Source organism: Falco rusticolus, chromosome 6 (genome assembly GCF_015220075.1).
Source record: "Falco rusticolus isolate bFalRus1 chromosome 6, bFalRus1.pri, whole genome shotgun sequence".
NCBI lineage: Eukaryota > Metazoa > Chordata > Aves > Falconiformes > Falconidae > Falco > Falco rusticolus.
In genome coordinates, this window is record NC_051192.1 from 1191581 (window position 1) to 1212869 (window position 21289).

Genomic DNA, 21289 nt, shown 5'->3' on the forward strand with positions numbered 1-21289 from the left:
ACAAGGAGAGAGGCTGGGGTAAAAAAAAAGAGGAGTTACGTATCATGCAGCAAGCATTTATTCCTCCAGTGTCTCCCTGCCGGCACGTAGCGCTGATATTTTAGTGCATTTGATCCAAAGGTCACTGAAGTCAGTGCAGAGATTCCCACTATCTTTAGTGAGCTTTGCGCCACACTCAGCAAGAGCTGCTGTTTTGCTGATAAATCCGAGTGCAATGCCTGTCCCGAGGCTTTGGGACAGCAATAGCAGCAGTGTTGGAGGGGCTGTAAAACGGGCTGGACTGCAAATATGTGGCTCCCTCCTTTCTGTTTCTGGGAGGTTTCTCATGGTGGATTGAAAGACTGCAGTTTGCATTCTAAAGGAAATGGGGAAAAAATACCAAAAATTAATGAAAACAGGTTTTTTCCAATATGGTTTTTTTCCCCCTCGTAAGTTCATACATTCAAATTACTAAAAGGAAACAAGTGTAGTTATTTCGGTGCTGCTGAGAATATGTGTTTGCAGTGGCAGCATAACTCTTGAGTAGTCCCTTTTGTCCCCATAAATTCTATTTTCAGATCATTGGATAGGGTATAAATACATGCCACAAAAACAGCAAAAAAAAAAAAAAAAGCCTGTTTGACCTGACCACTTTGTCTTGTTATATATTTTAAGAAGGAGAACACAGCCAAATGCATGCTGAACTGCAGGCATATTCTCAAGCCTTTGGTACGCTATTTTCATACTGTCAGAGGAGCCCTCCTGCCCCAATGAGAGTAACTTTTCACTGTCCGTTTAAAGGCATGTTTGCGTGTAATTCAGGATCTGTGTGATGCGCCAGCGTGTCAGGGAGTTAATGTTTCTGTAACGAGAAGGGGATGCTGCTGGTGGTGCGCCTGCCTGCGAGGATCTGTTTTGTCAGGCTTTGGGCTCTTCTTCCTCTAGGTGGTAAAATACCCTAGAGCAAATGGGTGCTGACATCGCTGTGATGCTGTAAAAACATAGATGTGCATAAACGGATGCCCTTGAAAAATTATGAACAATTCCATTTTGTGGGCACAAATGTGTTTGCTGTAGCCGGGTTGTGCTGATCTGGAGCTTCAGTGCAGGAATACAGGCACCTTTTGGGTAGGGAGCTTCTTGAGGGTGATGCCTGTCACTATTCTGAGGTGCAAAGGATTTGCGTGGCCTTTACTAACCACTTGGGAAGCTTGCAGCAACCAAAATAAAGACCACTGTACTTTTTGTTCACCTCTGTGTGTCAGAACTATTTCAGCAACATGCCCTGTGCTCTCCTCATCTGCAGTTCTGTTTCAGGCAACGCAGGTGCTGTTCAGAGCGCAGGGCAAGTACGCACTGTTCAAGAAGGAGCAGAAAAGAAGGTTTTAAACATGTCTCGTTCCAAAATACTGATTCAGAGTAATTTTAATCTTTGGTCTTTTCTTTGACCTAACCAGGTATGGTCTTGGCTGGACACACTGGACTGGAAAAGCCACGACCTTCTGGCCATTGCCATCCACAGGAGCGAGCGTTGCCTGCTGCCGTGGAAAACAAGGCCACTTGGACTGCCTTAGGGTATTGGTTTCCGCTCAGCTTTTAGATTTGGTGTAATACTTTTACGCAGGACATTAATGAACACTTGAATCCTTTATGTAACAGATAAACTAAAACATTAAAGAGCTGTGAGGGAGCAAGAGAGGTCTGTTTTGGGGATGCTAACCAAGTTGCTAAGCCTGCAAGCTGATAGCGCTCCCAGACAGAAAGTGCCGGGATCCCAAGTCACGCAGCCTCCTAAAGGTCAGGTATTTTCTGCTCAGGTTTTGACTGTATTCTTTGACTGTGAGATTATTTTTAAATGCCGATTACTTCACTGTGTCTGCATAGCTGGTGTAAAAGTAATTCTTAACCCCACAGCTTAGTCCTGTGTTCCTGCCAGTAAATATTGCAGTAACAGAGAGGAACGTGGTTGATGCTGATTAGATTAAGTAAACTGTTAAGTTAAAAGCTCAGAAATTCCGTTATGTAATTAAGAGTTAACTAAATGCACAGCCTGCAAAGTCCAGTCTTGGTGATACCCTGTAACAAAACCATGCCCTGGTGGCACGGAGGGTTCAATGTTACAATATGGTACTTTCCAACACATTTAAGAAAATGGTAAATAATATCACAAAGTAGTTGGAACTCAGTTCTGAAAGGGTTTTTTTTAATGATGTTGAATGATGCTTGATTATTTTTTTTTCAATGCTGAATGACTCCCATATCAGAAAACGGGGAGGTTGAAATGTAATGAATATGAATATGAAATCCAGAACTGATTAAAGTTCTTACTAGGGAAGCTGAATTTAGGGTACGAGCAGAAGATCCTTCCAGTAGAGGTTCTCTCTCTCTCAGACTAATTTCATGTTGCAATTAAGTGCTACAAGACTGAAAAAACAGAGACTACCTAGGTATTTGGAGATGAAATATGGATGGAGAAAGCTGTAGACCGATACTTCAGCTCTGTGGGCAGGCTTAAAAACACCAAACAAACACAATACGGTGCAAGAAAACAAGCACAGCTGTCAAACAGGCTAGAAATAGAAAAACGTGGATCAGCACGGGAAGGCAATGACCATAAGTGAGGAAGGACATGTACCCTTTAAGGTCCCCTGCAGGGGACCTTCGGGAAAAGTACATCACCTTGCAGTGGTTCCACCGAGGGACTCTTCGTTAGTTAAGCGCTGACACAGCAGACAGAGCTCAAATAAATGATGATGGAGCTTTCTCACCTCTAGTACCCTTGTGAGCACCAGCAGTGGAAGGACTGCCCGTGGTGGGGGAGCTGAGATCAGCTGGAGAAAAACGGGATTAAGAATTAAGATGAGAGCCTGATACCCTGCCAGAAATTTAGTATATTTCCTTTAGTTTTTAAATACGTGCATTGATTCAAATCTCACAGTAATACAAAGGTAATTTAATTTTTTTTTTTTTAATGCAGTCTTTATGCGCTGTGTACAGTTTGGTAAAACTTGCAGGTATCACTGTATCTTTTTTTCTTTTAAAACCTCTTAAGCCCTGCCAGATACCTGGAGGCATGCACTGGGGCATTCACATGGAGGAAGTTACGTACTAATGTTAAACGTAGTATTTCAGCTCCTGTTTCCCAAGGATTGCATCCTGTGGCAGACACTGGAGTTGCATAGGATTCCCAATAGCTTTCTTCTAAATGAGGAAAAATAATGTGAAATTTCTCGTCTAATTTACATTTTTAGGGTGATTGGGGACTGGCAACCATGTTTCCAAATTAACATGATTCCACATAAAGCTTTTCTGTACCATCTCCCAAACCAGCGTTAGACTGGTCTATGAGGGTCGATTCAGACTAGATACAAGGAAGATGTTTTTTACAATGTGGGCAGCGAAACACTGGCAGAGGTTGCCCAGAGGGGCTGGAGATGCCCCATCCCTGGAAACACTCCAGGCCAGGTTGGAGGGGGCTCTGAGCAACCTGGCCCAGTTGCAGATGTCCCTGCTCACTGCAGGGGGCTGGACTGGACGATCTTTAAAGGTCCCTTCCAACCCAAACTGTTCTGTGAGTCTCCGATTTCCAAAAATTGACCACAGCCCCCTAAATAATTTCTCCCTGCGTTCCCCCTGAATAAGCCGTGACCTTGAAGAGTGCCAGCGCTCCAGACGTGCACTCCTCTCCTGGCTGTAAGGAGGCGGCGGTGCCAGTGGGACAGGGGAAGAGCAGGGCTTTTCCCCAACGCACGCCAGGCGATACAGGTCTGCAACCCACCTGCACAGAGGTCCTTCAAGCTTGCCTAGCGGCAACGGAGTCCGTGCAAAGAATGGGTAGAACGCAAACGCGTGGCTTGGTGATGATTTTAACTCTCTGCTTGTTTACACCTTCTTCTGCGTAACGACCCGGCTCAAGACCCCACCGGAGTGGCATGCCAGCATCACCAAGAAAGTGTCAGTGGACTAAGCAGGTGAAGCGATTTCTTTTTCATGCTGTTACACCCTATTTCCTTCAAGCCAGTCGAGCAGCAGGAGAAAACCGCCCCTGTTAAAGATTAAACATCCCACGCTCGTTATTTTTGGGTCTGAAAGAACTCTTGAGCTTGGCAGTGCTTCAAAGATGCTGGAATTCAACTGAGAAGTCTTGATGTGTTTTCTGTGTCAAAATAGTGTCCGTAGGGGCAGAGAGGAGTTTGGGAGGGCTCTTTTTGCATTATTTTTTAGAAACCGGCTTAGATACAGAGATACCTCACTTTTTAGTCCTGCACCGGGAGTTAGAGCGTAAGAATTTTTGTTCTTCTGCCGCACCTCCGAAGTCCATTCCTATCTAAAGCATGCAACAGCAGTGGCAGTGCCTTTACTGAGGGTTACCTGACTCCGTATTCAGTGGCCTTCGGCTCCGACCAACGTACATGGCCAGTATTTCCCGTGCCAGGCTGAGTCCTTCCCCGAACTGGTTTGTCCATCTCCAAGATCAAGACAAAGAGGGAAAAATGTTTGGGAGGTCTCTCCTTAAATATCTTGTCATATAGGAAGTGCTGTAATGCATTTTGGGAGAAAAAACTTGGACATTGTAAGCTCAAGGTTTACAGCAAGGTCAGGAAGGTGCCTCTTGGTGTCCTTAAGAAAAAAAATGGCCATAAAAAATTTAGGAGCCTCTGAAAATCTTACTTGTGCATCCTTGATAATTTGTCCAGCAGCTCAAATCCTAGAGGATTTTACCTGAACTGGGTGTGTTCCAGCCCACGCAGCCTCTGGCTGCTCTGGGCACTGCTGTAGGTGCCTGGCTCTGGGTTCGAACAGGCTGCCCAAGGGCAGGACGCTGGGCATCATCAGAAGGTAAGAGGCAGCCTGACACGTAGGACAGTGAAACGCAACCTCCCAGCCTGTTTCAGTCCGCAGAGCCCTGGCGTGAGGCTGGCTGCGCCTGGTGTTCCCCACTGTCTGGGTGCCCGAGATGCGGGCAGATCTGCAGAGCCCTGTGCTAACAAGCACCGGTGGTTGGAGCCCTGTTGAAAAGGTACGGAGCGCTATTGAAAAACACCGCAGGTTTCTGAAAAAAATGGGGTAGACGTCTCAAACTGTGGCTGTATCTGAGGGACTTCAGGTTCTGCATCTCTTTGCCTGTTACCAAGTGCTGAAATGGAGCCAGAGCAGCCTCGCGGGGAGGGTCGCCCTCAGCCTCAGCATCGGTGCTCAGCGTTGGCCTGTGGGGCTCGGCAGGACAGACCAGGCTACTTTTAATCCATCATTATTAATGCATTTCAGTCGCTCCCCATTTATGAAGCTGGTTGACTATGGGGCTGGAGAAATGACTGGGAATTCCCTAACAAATTCACAGTTTTATGATTAGTGACTTGAACTGTGAACAGACAGGAGACCAAAATACTATGTATATTGTATACATTTAAACATACACCGCTCTGCAGCAAGGGAGAGCTATAAAGGGTTTCCCGTTCCCTTAACCTCCCGTGGTGGCCAGTGACCGCGGCAGGTTTGGCAAGGCTTCGATGGGGTAACTGGAGTCTCAGCTCTTGCAGATGTCGTAAAAGTGTGCTGGAGGAACCAGGTGAGCACGCTTAGCAAGTGCCAATCAATCAGATAAGCCCACGTTAAAAGTTACAGGTACAATCTGGCAGAGTCTCCCATAAATGAGAATGAAGTTTGCATTTCGTCAACGTAAACAGGTCTTTTTTTCTGAATTGTGCTGGTACCGGCAGAACTGTGGCTTTTATCGCCTTCCCTTTCGGGCTATGGCAAGTCGCCATATGAAGTGGCTCAGAACCCAGGGTATTTTTTTTTAAAACAAAAAACCCAGGGTGTTTTTCCCTTGTAGGAGAGACATTCCTGGTGTTTCCTCCAAAGCAGGCGAGGGTTTGGGCTGAGCGGTGTCCGTAACGACTGAGCAGTGTCCTAGCAGCGCCTGGGACGCAGCGGTTGTGGCTGAGCCTCTTTCTGTAGTGAAACGAAATAGGAGATCACTAATCACAACGCAGGGTAATTAGCCGTGCTAGGTGCCCACCATTTATGCATTGTCAGCCTCGGTATTTATGCATTGTGGTACAATATTTTTAAGTGGAGGCATGGATATGTAACCCTTGTAATACAGAGTGGTGTAGGGGGAGTGTACAGGGCAGGACGCTGCCCTCTGGGCGTTTATGGGGAATACGTAAGGCTAAAGCAGGTCAAAAAAAGGAAACGGGTACAAATCAAAGTGATTTAAAAATAAAAAATAAAAAGAGAGGAAGTCGTAAAGCTTACAGAAGGCTTGTGAGGGTGGGAGGCGCTGGGCCAGGCTGCCCAGGGCAGCTGAGGGTGCCCCATCCCTGGCAGTGGCCAAGGCCAGGCTGGACGGGGCTGGGAGCAGCCTGGGCTGGGGGAGGTGACCCTGCTCGTGGCAGGGGGCTGGAACTGGGGGGTCTTTGGGGTCCCTTCCAACCCAAACCATTCCGTGATTTTGTGAAACCAACACCAATTAACATCACCAGTTTGAAAACAGCGTAGCCATATGTAGTATATGAAGCTTGCACGAAAGTATTAAGCTATCTTTTTTTCTTGTTAATTCTTTATTCTACATTATTCTTGTTAATTCTTTGGTGTGAAACATGTAAGATCTATAGTGTATGCTTCCTTCTGATTAGTTATACTGATTAAAATATGGTTTGGATTTTTTCCTGTAACACTTTCTGAAAAGAAACCTGTGCTTCCCAAAGACCAGCAGGCTAAAGCATGTGCATCTCTGCATCCCTAAATACTCATTTTTCCCATAAAATATAAAATACTAGTTAGATATTTTCAGTAGCTTGGTAACATAAAAGCAATGACATTGTATTTGCTGTGCAGTATCAGAGACCTAGTCTTATGCTCCTGGAATTACTCCAATTTCTGCAATCCTTTATCTGTTTAATCAGTGATATTACAGGCTTGATGTTACATTAAATGTATTAAAAAATCTGCAAGCAGGTTAACTTTTTTTTTTTTTCTGTGGGGATGTAATATTCATTTGCTTAAGAGATTCTTGCTTCATGTAATACCAAAATAATGGAGAAGAATTAGAAGGCACTTTCAGTTACAAATATTTGTACTTTATTTTATACAGTGTTATGGAAATGAATTGCACTTTACCTTTGCGTTTTTGAAGGCCATGATTATAGGTTTGCTGCAAAAGTAGCTCTGAAAGGAACTAAAATTAATGAATTTAGTATTGCCAGAAATGTGGTCCTATGAAATCAATGGATTGCCAGCCATTCCAATTTTTCTGGAATTACCTAGACTTTGCTGTCATCATCTTATGGCCCAGTGCATCTTGCAGAATATTAATGAATCTAAAAATAACTCCTGAAGTTTGCAGTGGGGACCACGAGTGATGCAGTGCGATAGAAGATTTGATGCAGCATCTCATACTTTTATTGCCCTGCGTTGGTTTGTGGCAGCCCAGGGTTTGGTTTTCTTCTTTCTACCACTTATCAGGCATTCCCAATCTGAGAATCTAAGCAGCAAAAATAAATCGTGCTCATAAACGCCTGACAGAAAATATTTCCACTTTGCATGAATCACCCGGTTCAATGTGGTATTACTCTGAATTTTGAATAAGAAAAGATTAAGCTCAAATCCAGTATTTTTCTTCTTTTTGGGTCATCTTTTCCTACTTTGAGAACATTGTCATGGTAACTTATACTTTTTTTTTTTTTTGAAGCATGAATTAGGGGGGTTGTTTCTGTCTCACTCTTCCCGCATCCGTGATGCGTGAAATGGCGTGAGCCACTGCTCCTTGGAGAAGCAACCTTAGGGAACCCGGGAGTGCTCAGGGCTGGGAGGGATCTTCCACCCCGAGGGTCTCCAAGGAGATCAAGTGTAGCTCATTGTGTATTTTGCCATTCCAGCATCAGGTGCCGCAGCTGTTTGCAGGGCGAGGGCTGTGGGGCAGCACTGCGCGTAGGGCCACGGGTGGTAGCTCGCAGCCAGGCAGCTTTGGGGGGCCACGTCCGAACGGTGCGCCGGGTGCCAGCGAGCGGCCCGCCGAAGGAAGGTTTGGAAGCAGGTAATAGTAATGATAATGCAGAGGTGAGTTTATCAGGGTTTGTTTATCAGGGTTTATGTTTTTTGTGCCATCAAACACGATAGCAAAGTCCCACAGTAACGAGTAAGTTAAGAGTAGTCTGCAGTGAAGGGAGGCTTCTGCGCTAGCGCTTAGCAGCATCATTGCAAAAACGGCTTTTCAGATGTTCCTTTTCCGAGGAAAACCCATCCTTGCACTGTTTTAAAAAGCAGCCAATTTCCAGCTTGAATTTTGGGTTATGTTGGGATGTTTTTTAATTTCTTTTCTCTTGTCTTTTTTGGGACAAGGGAGAGTGTTTGGAATCGTTTTTCTCTTTTTTTTCCCCCACCTTTTTTTTTTTTTCCAGATTTGCATTTCTTTATCTTGCAAGCGTCTAAGCAGGTCCAGCTAAACCTTGAAGGTAGTATCTTAATGTTTCTGTCTGTGTTAGAGAAATAACACTAATGTGGAGGATGCTATTAATACCTTCGGCAGTGGCCAGGTCGCTGGCGTGACTGGGGCTGTTTGCCAGCTTCCTTTGAACGCTGGAGCCAGTGGGCTCCACAGACAGCTCACTGGCGCTGCTTTAGAGCCGCCGCCGTGCCCTCTGCTCCCAGCAGCGCTGATGTGTCAGGGAGGGACTGAAGCCACCTTGTCCTTTAAATCTATCGACATAAAAGCCAGCCAGCCAGCCCTGGTTGAGTGCTGCGTGAAAAAAGGTCTAAAGGACTTTGACTGGTTTGTGTTTTTTTCACCTGCAGAGCTCAGGGGTGCAGTTATTGCCATCAGGTCTGTGCTACCCCTTCGCCACCGCTCTGCCTTTCCTCACTGGCTCCTTCCAGACACTTTCTCTTCAGCTACGATTATTATCTTTTTCGTGACTAAGAAATAAGAAAAGGGGTAACCAAGAATGGGCAGTTCTTGGTTGTGAGGATGGGCAGCTGGATCACACCGGCACAGGCAAAACCTCTGGTGCTGAGCAGGCAGGGAGGGGAGCAGAGCGGGGCAGTGTCGGTGCTGCCGTCCGGGTGGCAAGGTGTGGCGCGGGAGCTGCTGAGGGGCTCGGCCGTTACTGATTTTCCTGTTGAAATGCTGTTCCGCTGTGACCCAGGGTGTTATTTACAGGGTAGGCCCTGCAGGTGTTTTACTAAAATAGTGTTTAAATGGAATTGGCAAACTGGAGGAAGTGGGAGAGCTGAGATTTTCAGGTAAACCAGACCACGTTTTGGTAACCTGAACTCACGCTGCTGAGGCAGGTTGTGTCGCAGCCCGTGTGTACGTTTCCTTTTACCCCAGATAAAGTCACAATACTCGCTTGCGAGAGTGCGAAAAAAATGATGATAGGCTGTGGCTTTACTCTGAAATCAGTGTTTTGCCTTTTATGTTTAATTAATGCCTTGGAAAAAAAGGAACATTTGTTTCTGGTTGTGGGTGTTGCTGGAGATGAGTGCGCCGTGAATTCCCACGCGTGTCTGCGGTGGCACCCGCGGCCCTGTGCGGTGCTGCCCACACCATGGCCTGTGCCCCGCTGCCCCACGCCGTGCCCCGCTGCCCCACTGCCCCACGCCGTGCCCCGCTGCCCCACGCCATGCCCTGCTGCCCCGCTGCCCCACGCCGTGCCCTGCTGCCCCACACCAGCTGCCCCACGCTGTGCCCTGCTGTCCCGCTCCTCGTACCTCACCCGCCCAGCCGCTCTCGGGACTGTTTTATTTGCCCCCCGTCGGCTTTTCTGTTTGCAGCCTAGTTTGGTTGTGTGGTGCGTTGTGAGTTAGACGTCGTGTTAGTGCATCACTGATTTACCCCAACCCTGCCGCTTTGATGTCAGCAAAGCCCGCGGTTTCTTCAGTGTGCTCAGAGTAAGTCGGAGGTGTTTCTGAGGGCAGTGTTTACAGGGCTAATTCTGTTGGAAAGATGACGGCTTAGCTGGTAATACATGCGGCTTTGTCTGTCCTTGTGTGTCTCCTCAGTGCAGGATGTATATTATTCAGACTTACAAGTACACCCAAAAACCAAAGGCAGGTTCTCCTCCTGTGTGTTCCAGCACTTTTTCCTGCTGCAGAGGGTAAGCCCGCCTGAGCCAGGTGCCTGGTGCCCAGCCTGGCAGCAGGAAGGTGCCGGGGGGCTCACGGGCGGCTGGCGTGGCCGCCTGGGCTCCTGCTGGGCTCCCCCGAGCCACCACACGTCCCCCCGCGGATCGGCGCGATCCAAGAGCGCTGGCCCCCCACCTCGGCTGCACAGGACACCGGGCAGCTGCGCAGGCAGAAAATCCTGTGCATATCGTGGTAGTGTCACGCCGTGCCGCAGGCATTCCCTGCAGGTTTCCCTGTCCAAGCTAACATGAAATGCTGCGAGGTTTGACATCGTGACTCCCCAGTCCTTACTTGCCAGTGATGCACTCAATTACTTACGTAATATACACTTGGTGGTTTTCCTGCTGAACAGAGGAGGTGTAGGAGATTTGCTTGGCTGCAGAATATTTGGTGATCTGGAAGGAAAAGTGACGTGAAGTAGTAAAAAAAACTTGTAGTTTATTGCTTAGCCATGAGGAATGCAGAAGCTGTTAAAAATCAGCACAGTTCGTTTCTGTAGGAAACGTTAAGCTATCCCTTTCACACATCTGGCTAAGAAGTGGAGAAATAAGTTCCTTTTTATTGTAATCACATATTGCTGAATGGTTGGGCTTCAGCCCCCACCCCCCCCCCCCCAAAAAAAAGGTAACACTTCTGAAGTCTGCTACTTTTGTTAATAACTTTTATTGAAATTCTGACTTCCACAATTCTTTCTAAGAAGAAACCCTCTTTGCTTACTGCAGTATCAAAAAAAAGTCTGTAAGGATAACAAGGTTTCCTTGCTAGCGAGCAGATGCGTAACTGCAGGTGTAGAAGTGTTTTTATCAGCTAGTCCTTTCCAAAATCACTTAATGGCTTAGTTGACCAAAAAAACAGGGAAGGCTGAAGATGAATGTGAGTTCTTAATCACAATGAAAGGCACCAGGGTGGCTGAAGGCAGGCTGAGTTTCTGGTGACATTACAGGTTTGTTTTTACTTACGCAAGGGGCACGTAAACCTTTAAATCACGCTAATCTGAGGCAGAACCTAAGCCAGGAGAATGAAATATCTTCCAAAGCAATGAAATGACTTTGAATCCCAAGCTCTGCGGAGCAAATGACTGTGGTGCCTGTACCAAAAAGGTAAGACGTAAAAGCCCACGACACCCCGGTCGCTGCGGGAAGCTGCCAGGGGTGCAGGAGTCTGTGCCCCTACCTGCCTGTGGGGCTGGCGGTGTTTGCGCACAGAGGCTGATGCTTTTTCACTGTCTACAGAGTTTGCTTTCCTGGTAATTCGAGATACAACAATTCCTTTACAAAGAGCCGTTAATGATCTTATCATAACGTTAGTGATCTCTATCACATCAGGTTGAGAAGGCTTCTGTGCACGTGGGCCGGGTGCGTTGGCTGGTGGCCACCCATTGTGGGGCGTCACTGGGGTTTCTTCTTCCCTCCCAGTCCCTCAGGACACAGTCTGTGGGTCCCGGTTCACAGCATCTCTGCCCTTCCACTGCCGCAGGCCCGAAGCGGTTCTCCTCCCGCGGGCCCCTCTCGGTAGCGGCACCCACAGCCCCGTGGTGTCGAGGACCCCAGTTCAAGGAGCTGTGAGCAGGCTTGTTCCCATGGCCATGGACCCTGCACTCCCTGCGGGCACGTCTGAAATCCACGGGGCTGAGGATGGGCGCACAGCACCATCTGTGTTCTCTGGGCGCAGAGTTTTAAAAAGCGACTGCTTTTAATATGAAATAGTATCTAACTGTGCAAACCCTGCACGTCTCCGGGTCTCAGTTCCTTGAACGCGGCTGAGGCTGCCTGTGTGGAGGTGCAGCCGGCTCTGCCGAGCCGCAGGAGCTGCTCCCCAGGTAGCCAGCCAGCTCCCAGCTGGGCAGCACCTCTGATGTGCGGGAGGAAAGCCCCCGGCTCCTTGAACCCGTCTGGGCTGGGGGTTGTTACGGCCCTCGTCAGCGCTTCGGTGTCTTTGTGCAGTTCCTGAGCGATTGTTGTTTCCTGCCCCTTGGCAGGGGGTTCTCCGCACCGATTTGTCCAGGGTGTTTCCACCTGGGTAGGCAAATATTTGCACGTAGCAACCTTCACCGTCCTTGGGCCAGCGAGCGCGAGGCACGACACCCTGCTGCCTGCAGCCCTACCAGCCTCTACCTCGTCTCAGTTTGCTAACAAAGCTGAATTCCTCACTTTTGTGTCGGGACGTGCCCCAAGCCACCACCCCAGCCCCTGGAATGAGCCTTAGCCAAGACCTGTCATGATCCAAAGCAAATTTACCCCCAGCTTACAGGGCAGCCCTGGCAGTGACCAAGTTCCCAGAATGCTGAGAACTGCAGGAGGTCTGCAAAGCAAGTGGAAATGAATGTGAATAAAACGATATGTGCATTCAGAGGGGGTTATTTTTCTTTTTGCAGTACAGATGTATCAGAGATGCTGGAAACTATTTTAACTAGCTGGTCAAACTGACGCAATAGAGAACAATTGCATTTTTTTTTTAGTTTTGAATGTGTGAGGATTGGTTTTCTAAAAATACATAGTTTTTTAAGTGTAGTTACTGAGATAAAGTTGTGCTTCTCTTAGCCTCCTATATAAATATTTTGCAGTGCTATGTTGTTACTGAAAAAGAAAAAAAACCTAGAAGACCTGATTCAAGGCTGGGGGGAGTTTGCGTTTCTTGGATGTTTGTTTTGCAGCTCCTTTTTATAGCCCAGGCTCAGGAGGGATGTGGGAGGAGGGGTGGGAAAGCGTGGGGGGGGGGAACCAAGACGGCAGCAGGAAATGGACATCCATTCCCACACCTTTCCGCGAGCAGCGAGCAGGGAGCTTGGCTCTCCGACCCGCCGGTGATGTGCACCTGCTGGCATCGCAGGCAGACATGCTCTGAGCCCCCCCTCGGGCACATGCACACGCTTTTTTGCAAAGGCCGTGGCCGTGTCCATCTCCCTGAAGGGCTCGGCTGAAGTGCAGTTTTCAGTCGGGCTGGCAAGCGTGCCATGCTGCGTGACTTCGAGGCAATGAACGGCTCGTTCCGTCTTGCTTTTGCTTAACTACAAGAGATCAATATGGGCTAAATATTGTTTTAACACTAGGAAGTATCAGAAGGGATATTTGTTTCTGGCTGAGGAGCAGCAGAGATACCAGATTTGCCTTGCTCCTGGAGGACACCGTAGGGGAGCAGTGGGGAGTTTTGAATTTAGCAGCTCCATCTTATTTCTTCTTCCTTTTTTCCTGGAGGATGTAAACTAACAAAGCATTAAAGCCCCGTTCTGAGTGGCCTGATTTGCAGCCCTCTTGGTCATGTTTTAGGTTGGTCCACATGAGAGTGTAATGACTGCTCAACCCACAGAGGAAAGTTTGAGCTGCTTTACAGGTAAAAGTGTGCTTTACGAGCACACTTACACTTGTACAATCCAAGTAATCCAAGAGTATCCTTTTGCTCAATTTACATCCCTTTTAACTGAAAAAAACCTGGAGAGGGGAAAAAAAAAAAGTCCTCCTTATGCCTTGGGCTGGTGCAAAAACATCTTCACCAGAGCTGGGAGCTTCAGCCTTCACCTGCCCGCTCGCGGTCGCTGTGTGATTACGCTATAAAATCAGGTTTCCAGATGTTAAGGGTTGCAGGGGCACTCTGCGTGGGGGAGGGCTGGCGATGGCTTGCCTGACTTGGGGTGCACAGCTGCGCCTGGGAAGCCTGGGATGGCAACGGGAGTTTGGCCTTGGAGTTCATCCTGTCGAGGACTGTGACCAGGGCTGCGAAACGTGGCACGGCCACTCTTCTCCTAGGTGGGCTGTCAGCCTGTGGCCATGGCACACGTGTTGAGGAAAGAGAGGTGAGATTACAGAGTTAAGAGCTGTTTCCAGATGTCTGTGAAACGAGATTTGTAATGTGTTACAGATACTGGGATGACTTGGGGTTGGTGAGAAGAGCTTTGGATTCTACAGTAGCTTTTCTGTGAAAGCGAGCTCAGAACGGTGTCTGGTCAGGTCCGGGAAAACAAGGATGCTAAAGCTGGGGAGAGGTGGCTGGGGGAGCCGAAGGGGTGTTGGCCCTGCAGTCCGGATTTGCAGCACTTGCACTGATGGGGCTGGCGCTGCCCGGCGCTGCTCATGGCGCTGGAGAATGGTTTGCTGCAGCAAGGGTCTGCCTCCTGGTTTCAGCACGATGCGTCACAGAGCCTGGGGGTTAACTAGCGGGTTGCTTGAGATTTGACTTTTCCAGTGCTACCTCACCAAGGAATGTGTAGAGAGTTTTTTCAGGGTTTCATTCAGGCTTTCTTACGCACTCTCCTACAAACACACCTTCTTCAGGCAGGTACAACCTCAGTTTTTCCCAGTGCACTCGCCAGGACAGGACAATACAGGAAAGCCCATTGCCAAATGGAGTTAAGCAATCAAATTCCTCACCAAACATTGTCTTTCTGCACAGTGACCGGCTGTAATTATGCTTTGCTGTAATTGTGCTTGCAGAGATATTTTATACAAGGTACCTGCCATAGGGTGCGGCAATAACTGTTGTCAAGGACAGGAAAAATGGTGTGAGAGCCCTTGCTTCCAAGTCCCAGATTTCGTATCTGTGTTGTTACTGACCCTGAATGTTTAATGCTACTTTTGTGGTGTCTTGGAATGTACTAAGTGATACTGTAGAGATGAACGATTAGTTTAAAAAAAAACAAGCCACAGCCTTACGGTAACAGTTTCCAGTAGGATGCTGTTCATGAGCATAATTGCTTGCTCAGGCAAAGGCCTTTCCTAATAGTCATCTGTATATTCTCCAGGGAATATATTCAGTTACGTGACTATTACTGAACTTTATTGATACCTCGTTCAGTCACAGCTCTGTTTCTACAAAACCTTTTGTAATCAGAAGCAGCTGCATACTAAATACATAAATGGATCTCTGCATCTTGCTCTGCTGGCTGAAAGGGTCATTAGCAGATAAGATGATAAACATTTTGCGAAGACTGACTCATCCAGTGTAGCTGTGGTGACTTACCAGCACCTGAGTACCAGCATTCGGGGAGAGGCAGCCATATTTGAGGACAAAAAACCCTAAAGGGCACGCTGCTGCTGTTGTATGACCTCTTCCTTCTTAGAAAGTTTCAAGTTCTAAGGTTTACATCATGGTTTCCATTTCTGCCTTGTTCTGTGTGTGACTGATGTCCGGGCAGAAGCCCTGGCACAACGTTTCGTGCACTTGCACATGCTTGGCTGCCTGATCACTGGCTTCTGGCACCTCGTCTCTTCCCGCTTATTGTTCTAGCAGTACCTTTTGTTGCACACAAAATGACCCACTTGCTGCTTCTTCAACATTTTGGTTTGTATCTCACTTGCTGGTTTGTTTCTTACAAAAAATGAAACAATCCATGAATCCTTGGGAGAACAAGAGAGGGTAAAAGGTAAAACTGTTCCTGATGCCTGGGGAAAAAAAAAAACTCGGCACAATCCTAAAATGCAGTTAGTAAAAGTTGATGGCTTTAATTTGTCCGATGATTTTATCCTTGTGTATTAACTATTAATTCCATAAATGTGAAGGATGAAGTTGCGGTGTTTTGGGTAGATGCTAACTGTATAGAAAAAACATACTCTGAAATAATGATAGAAATTTTAGTCTGGTGGAAAACAGATGAGACCTGGAGATGCCCTTGTGCACCACAGGGTGTGTATTATGTACAGAAATTCGGTGGCTATACAGTGATTCTGATGGCTCAGACTATTCCAGTGTCTCATAAGGAAACCTCCCTCCACACCGGCTGCACTTTCATCTTCAAATACTTCCCACTTGTTTCTCTGTCGCTGATGGTGCTTCACCTGAATGACCTTTATTTAGTACACAGTCATACTCCTGGCAATCTCGACCATTTCTTCTGCCAGGCTCACTATAGGAAACACTTTGTACCTATAGACATACCAGTAGATAATCCTAATGGACTGGAGATCTCAGGAGGCTTTTTCACATTGGTGTTCATTAATGAGTTCCATATAATTTGAAATTTAATTTTTTTTTAATATATATATACACATATATTTATTTTTTATGTGTATGTTTTATTTTCTGTACCTTTGACAAGATTCTTTTACTATATCCCAATATCCATTTTTGTCAGAGAATAATTACTTTTTAAGATGTGACAGGACTTTTCAGAGCAAATCAGTGCTGCTTCTTAACTGGATTCTAAGTTTATATTGACACTAGAGCCCATGTGTAAGAGGATGTAAAACTGTCCCGAATTTCCAGACTGGAATGTCCTGTACAAGACTCTGGTTTGGGTTCTTCTTTTCTCCTTGTATAAAATCTGTTTTTCCTGTGTGATGAGCTCTGTATGGTGGCTCCAGCTGCTTTGCAGTTCCCAGCATCTGCAGTGACAGCTGTGGGGATCACCAGACTGGAAAGAAAGGTGGAAGTCCCAGATATAATTACATTTCTACAAGTTTTGCAAAAGTCTGCAGCTAAGGATAGACGCAGACTGATGCCTGCATTGAAGGGAAGGGCGGGCAGAGCTCAGCCTTCCTACGTCCCCTTTGGCAGCTGCTGGCTGGCCTGCCAGCACGTGTGCTCTCGCTCGGTAGGTGTGTAGCCAACCCCTGGGTCTACTGAGGTTATTTAAGTGGTACCAGGAAAAAAAGGAGACACAACTTGTCAGGAAACCAGAACTTGCTATCTTCTTGTCTTCCTTGTATGCCTGAAAAAACATAATCTTTCTCAACTATTGTTCTTTCAATTTTGTTTTGTAGGAATCGGAGTTTCTCTGTCTGGAGTTTGATGAGGCCAAGGTGAGCCAGATGCTGAAGAAACTGTCGGAAATAGAGGAGAGCATGACTTTGTTGACTCAGACCACTTAACCAAATAAAGAGATTGCAACTCAGAAAACAAATGACCCTCGGTACTTTTTCATAATTCCTGATTCTGCATATAAAGTAGGTAATGATTGTTAAATCCTGATTATAAGTGCACAGTGCGTTCACAACCAAGCGTGGGCTGTCGTACTGTGAAGCTTCTCATCCCCCCCCCCCGACCTGTTCTCCAAGGCAGCGGCAGCGTTGGTCGCATAAAGCTTTGCGTAAACAGGCCTTTGAGCAGCGCGTAGCTCTTCTCTTTCCCCCTCAGTCAATCTGTGGGTCTTCCAGATGCTGTCAATGCTGGGCTGGATGAACAGCAAAGGTTAATTGGCCAGTTGTGGCAAGGGAGAAATGTGCAGAAGAAACAGGCAGACTGCGGGGAACTCATGTTTAACATTCCAAACCATGGGCTATGTAGGACAAATCCACCCGCGTGAACTCTGCCTGCTTAGAGCGTAAAGCCCGGGCGAGCAGATGAAGTGCAGTGAGTTCAGGGAGCAGAGAGACAAACATACATTTCTGTAATGGTGAGCCGCTGCGCTGCTGAGGATTAAATGGTCCCCCAGGGTGTGAGGTGGCCAGCCTTGCTGCCCCGTTCAGTCACACCTACCTGACGCCATGGGGAGCCAGGGGACGATCAGGGGAGCATCTCGCGGGCAGTGGAAGGTGTTGGTTCCCCAGAAGGAGCAGCCCTCCTGCACGTGCTGAGCACCACATCTGGCAACCTGCTGGCGGGCCTTCAAAGCCACTTCTAACCCACCCCCCTGAAGACCATCCGTCCTCATCAGCCGTCTGGCTCTCAAGCTGTAGTAGCACAGCCCTGGGACCCAGCTGCACGGTGTTGGAGAGGCAACTGCTTTGTCAGAGCACAGTTCAGCTTGGCTGCTCTTAGTCCTGTTTGTTGTGATGTTTGTTTTGACCTCAGAAAATCCCAGGTTAAACCCAGGGTTCTGGTGTTTGCACATTCAGCTTGGAATTTGGGTAAAAGGACAATGCAGTGGGCAGCCTGGCAGGTTGAAGCCCTATTGGTGAAATAGTTGCGTGAGGAAGACTTCCAGAGGCAGATAAGGTATGTACGGGGCACCAGGATCTGAGCTGCCCAGGTTGCCGTGGCTCTTGGCTGTCCTGGGCATCCACATCTCCCTTCCACAACACCAAACTGCAGAGCAGCCGCTGCCCTTCGGCTAAAGAGGACTGAGCAGAAGTATTTTCATTTCAGATGTTTCCGTTCAGGGGCGCAGGGCCATTCAGGCCTCGCCACAGCAGGATGTATAACCACACTTACTGGCTTATCAGTGCAGGAGGGCTCGGAGGGATGATGGTCCCTACCGGAGAGCTGCCTGACAGTCCACAAAGTGGTGACAGACCAGGTGGAGATGACACCAGCCCACTGTTTTGCTTTGTTCCTTAACCGGAAGGTGTGCACACACATTTGATTGGAGGCTACATTGATTCTTGCCATTTTATTTTAGCTTCAATAAGCAACCTCCTCCTGAGCTAAAATTATATTGAGGGCTTGTACCAAGATAGAGATGACAACATAAAATGTTCTTGTGCCATAACTAAAGTATTCCTCATTGCTTCTCCTTGTGAATTTATTGCTTGTGGAGTTGCCAGATTGTACTTGGCTGCAAAATCTGTTCAGAGCAAGGGAAGGGCACCTTTTCCCATCTGCCTGGTCAGAAGGGAAGGCATCGCTCAAGCCAGTTTGTATCCCTGCACTGGGAATTAACGTTTCCTTTCACGTGCCTGTCCCACTGCTGCCTTGTCTCTTACGGCCACCTGGTTCTCCCCTCTGTCCTGCAGAGGAACTGTGCAGCCCTCAGCTCCTCGCTTCCCCCATCTGCCTCCAGCTGATACTTGTGAGTGGAACTGGACTGTAACCACAAACCAATCCTCACACCGGTCCCCAGGTAACCAGCTGCCAGCGCGGGTGTGAAATGCTGAGCGGTTGCCGATACTCTGAGCTTTCCATTTGCTTTTTCATCAAAGCTCATTAAAAAGTTTTTCTGCATTTTAGACCATGTTAAAAACAAAAATCAAGGTCAGGGAAGGATTGTGATCTTAAGTAACTCGCGCTGTGTCAAACATTGTTTTATTTTAACATGGTCAGAGGATAGGAAAATGTGCTATAAATGGAAATTAAAGAGAAACAAACTGGGAACAGATGTCAGGAAGTATTATTTCATGCAAAGGATAATAAATATGTGAAACAGCGAACCAGGCAAGGAGGCTGAGGCAAAAAACATTGGGGTCATTTAAGAAATAATTGGATACTTTCCTAGTAGAGGTGTGAAGTTAAAAAGGCACTCATTTTTATGGGTAGCTGCTTCCCTCTCTTCCTAACCCTCCCTCCCCTGAATATCTCATGATCCCAGTTTTCTTCATGGTGGATCTTTGTAAAAACTGTGGAAAACAAGGGAAAAAAAGCTGAGTGTTTTGAGGACCACACTCTGCCCAGCCCTTGGTAAGGGCACAGGAGTGTCACTGAGCAGCAAAATTGTTTCTGCTTCGCAAGGTTTGACATGGGCAGGGAAAGAGGATGCTGCGATTCCCCAGACTGCTGTAATCCCCAGCTGCCGCTGTGGCACGGAGAACAGATTTCCCCCTTGAGCAGGACCATGCCTTCCTGCTGAGATGGTTTACGTGTGTGTTCGTCCATCTGTCCCTCCCTACAGAGTTTTGAACCTATTGGCCACTTTTGGCTGAACTTGGAGGAGAAGAGGTCTCTGGTGCTGCTCTGCTTTGCTTACTTGAGTGAAGGGCACAAGACACAAGCACCCATGGCTTTTTCTTGGGATTCGTGGATGTTACTTGCTGTCAGTGGTCCCGCTAAATATCTCTGTGATGTCGGCAATTGAAAGCTGCGGCTTACGCACCTCAGGAGGAATTTCAGATTCCTTCCCCAAAGCCTAGATGTAAACTGTCCTCAGCTGGAACGCATGGCCAGGCACTCCTGCTGCGAGTGGGGCTGTGTGTGGATGCTGGCCTCCTGCATGGGCCCATCTGAGCAGGCATCCCAGTGCAGCCCTGTTGGCCATAGGGGCCTCATTTGGTTTTGGAGACCGCTGCTGCTCCTGTGCCTGCGTGCTGAGCCATGCCAGCAGTGTGACACCAGGGCCATCACCTCCTCCTCCTCTTCCTGCTCCTTCCTTCAGGGAGCAGCCACATGGCAGCGTGCCCCGAGCTGCCAGCTGAGTGTGCTGGGCAGTCTGTCCTTCTACAGCAGGGACAGGAGCAGCTCAGCACAGCCAGAGGAGGAAAGTGAGGGAGATGGGGAAGCAGCAGGGGGAAGGGTTGATGGAAGGCCCCTGCCTGAGTCCCACCTCTGGGAGAGATTTCCCTGCCCAGTCCTCAAAAGCAGCCAGCGAGGGAGCTGGGACACAATTCATGCCACGCTGCAATATCCTTAACCTCAGAAAACTCCCCTTCATACCTGCCCCCCCTGCAGCTGTACCCGCCTGCAACCTGCCTATCGCCATCCCTCCTGCTTTACTAACAACCGAAACCCACTTGTGCGCGGGACTGCCATGTGCCACCAGGCTGGGGCAGCCGTGGCTTCTGTCAAAGCCTGGATATTTAGTCTGACCTGCATCATGGAGGCAAAAGAGGGAGCATCCAGGCCGATGCTGCTCATCAGGGGCCAGCACCCAGTGCCAGCAGCAATTTCCTCTGGTCTCGCTTTTGCTGGCGCTCTCCTGCGTGACAGCTTGCCGAAGGCACGGTGCACCGTGCTGGGTGAAGGCTGCTGCTTCTTACCAAACACTCACCAGCACCAGCCACGTGTTGTTGCAGCTTTCAGCTGGTTCTTCCTTAGGTGTCACCTTTTGCACAACTAAAATGCCCTGCAATTTATTCATGTGATCACTTCTTGTTTTCTGGGAATTCCTCCAAGTTGCCACTCGTTTATGTTCTGGTGCTCCCTAAAATATCTGCAAGTGCTGTTGCCTTCCATGATGCATTACACGATTGGCAAGCCCTGCAGTCGCTCTCTGCTTGGCAAGACGATTGCTCTTAGTGAAATTTTCTTTTTTCCTTGGTCTGCATATTCCCAGAACCACTGAATTTTTAGAGTATTTTTTTCTACACATGTCTGTATTTAAAAAAAAATAATTGTTTAGGCACACCATGTTTTTCCAAATCCAAGCTAAGAAAACGCTGTATTTCATAAAGCTTTGGGCCATGGAAGGCAGCAGATGATGAGGCATATTTATTTTACATTGTTGTTGATTTACTTTCCCATTGTTCAGGTTACTTAGTCTCATTTTATTTTACTTCTTTATTTTTCTTTCTTAAAGGTCCTTTTTGCAAGTCTAAATATCAGAAATAATGTTTGTGCTTTTACTGTGTTTCACAGGAGGGTTTTTGCTGGAGTCCATAATCTC

The 21289-nt window shown here is 47.7% G+C and overlaps 1 protein-coding gene across 3 annotated transcripts in view; it reads left to right on the forward strand.

Moving 5' to 3' along the window:
- The window catches only part of COMMD1 (copper metabolism domain containing 1), a 78932-nt gene extending 61990 nt beyond the window's left edge, over positions 1–16942 (forward strand). For all 3 annotated transcript variants that reach the window (XM_037393074.1, XM_037393078.1, XM_037393079.1), the window contains one exon: positions 16800–16942. In XM_037393074.1, the coding sequence (XP_037248971.1) occupies positions 16800–16907 (108 nt within the window). In that variant the 3' untranslated portion in view covers positions 16908–16942. The remainder of the gene's footprint in view (positions 1–16799) is intronic.
- Positions 16943–21289: the final 4347 nt, after the last annotated feature.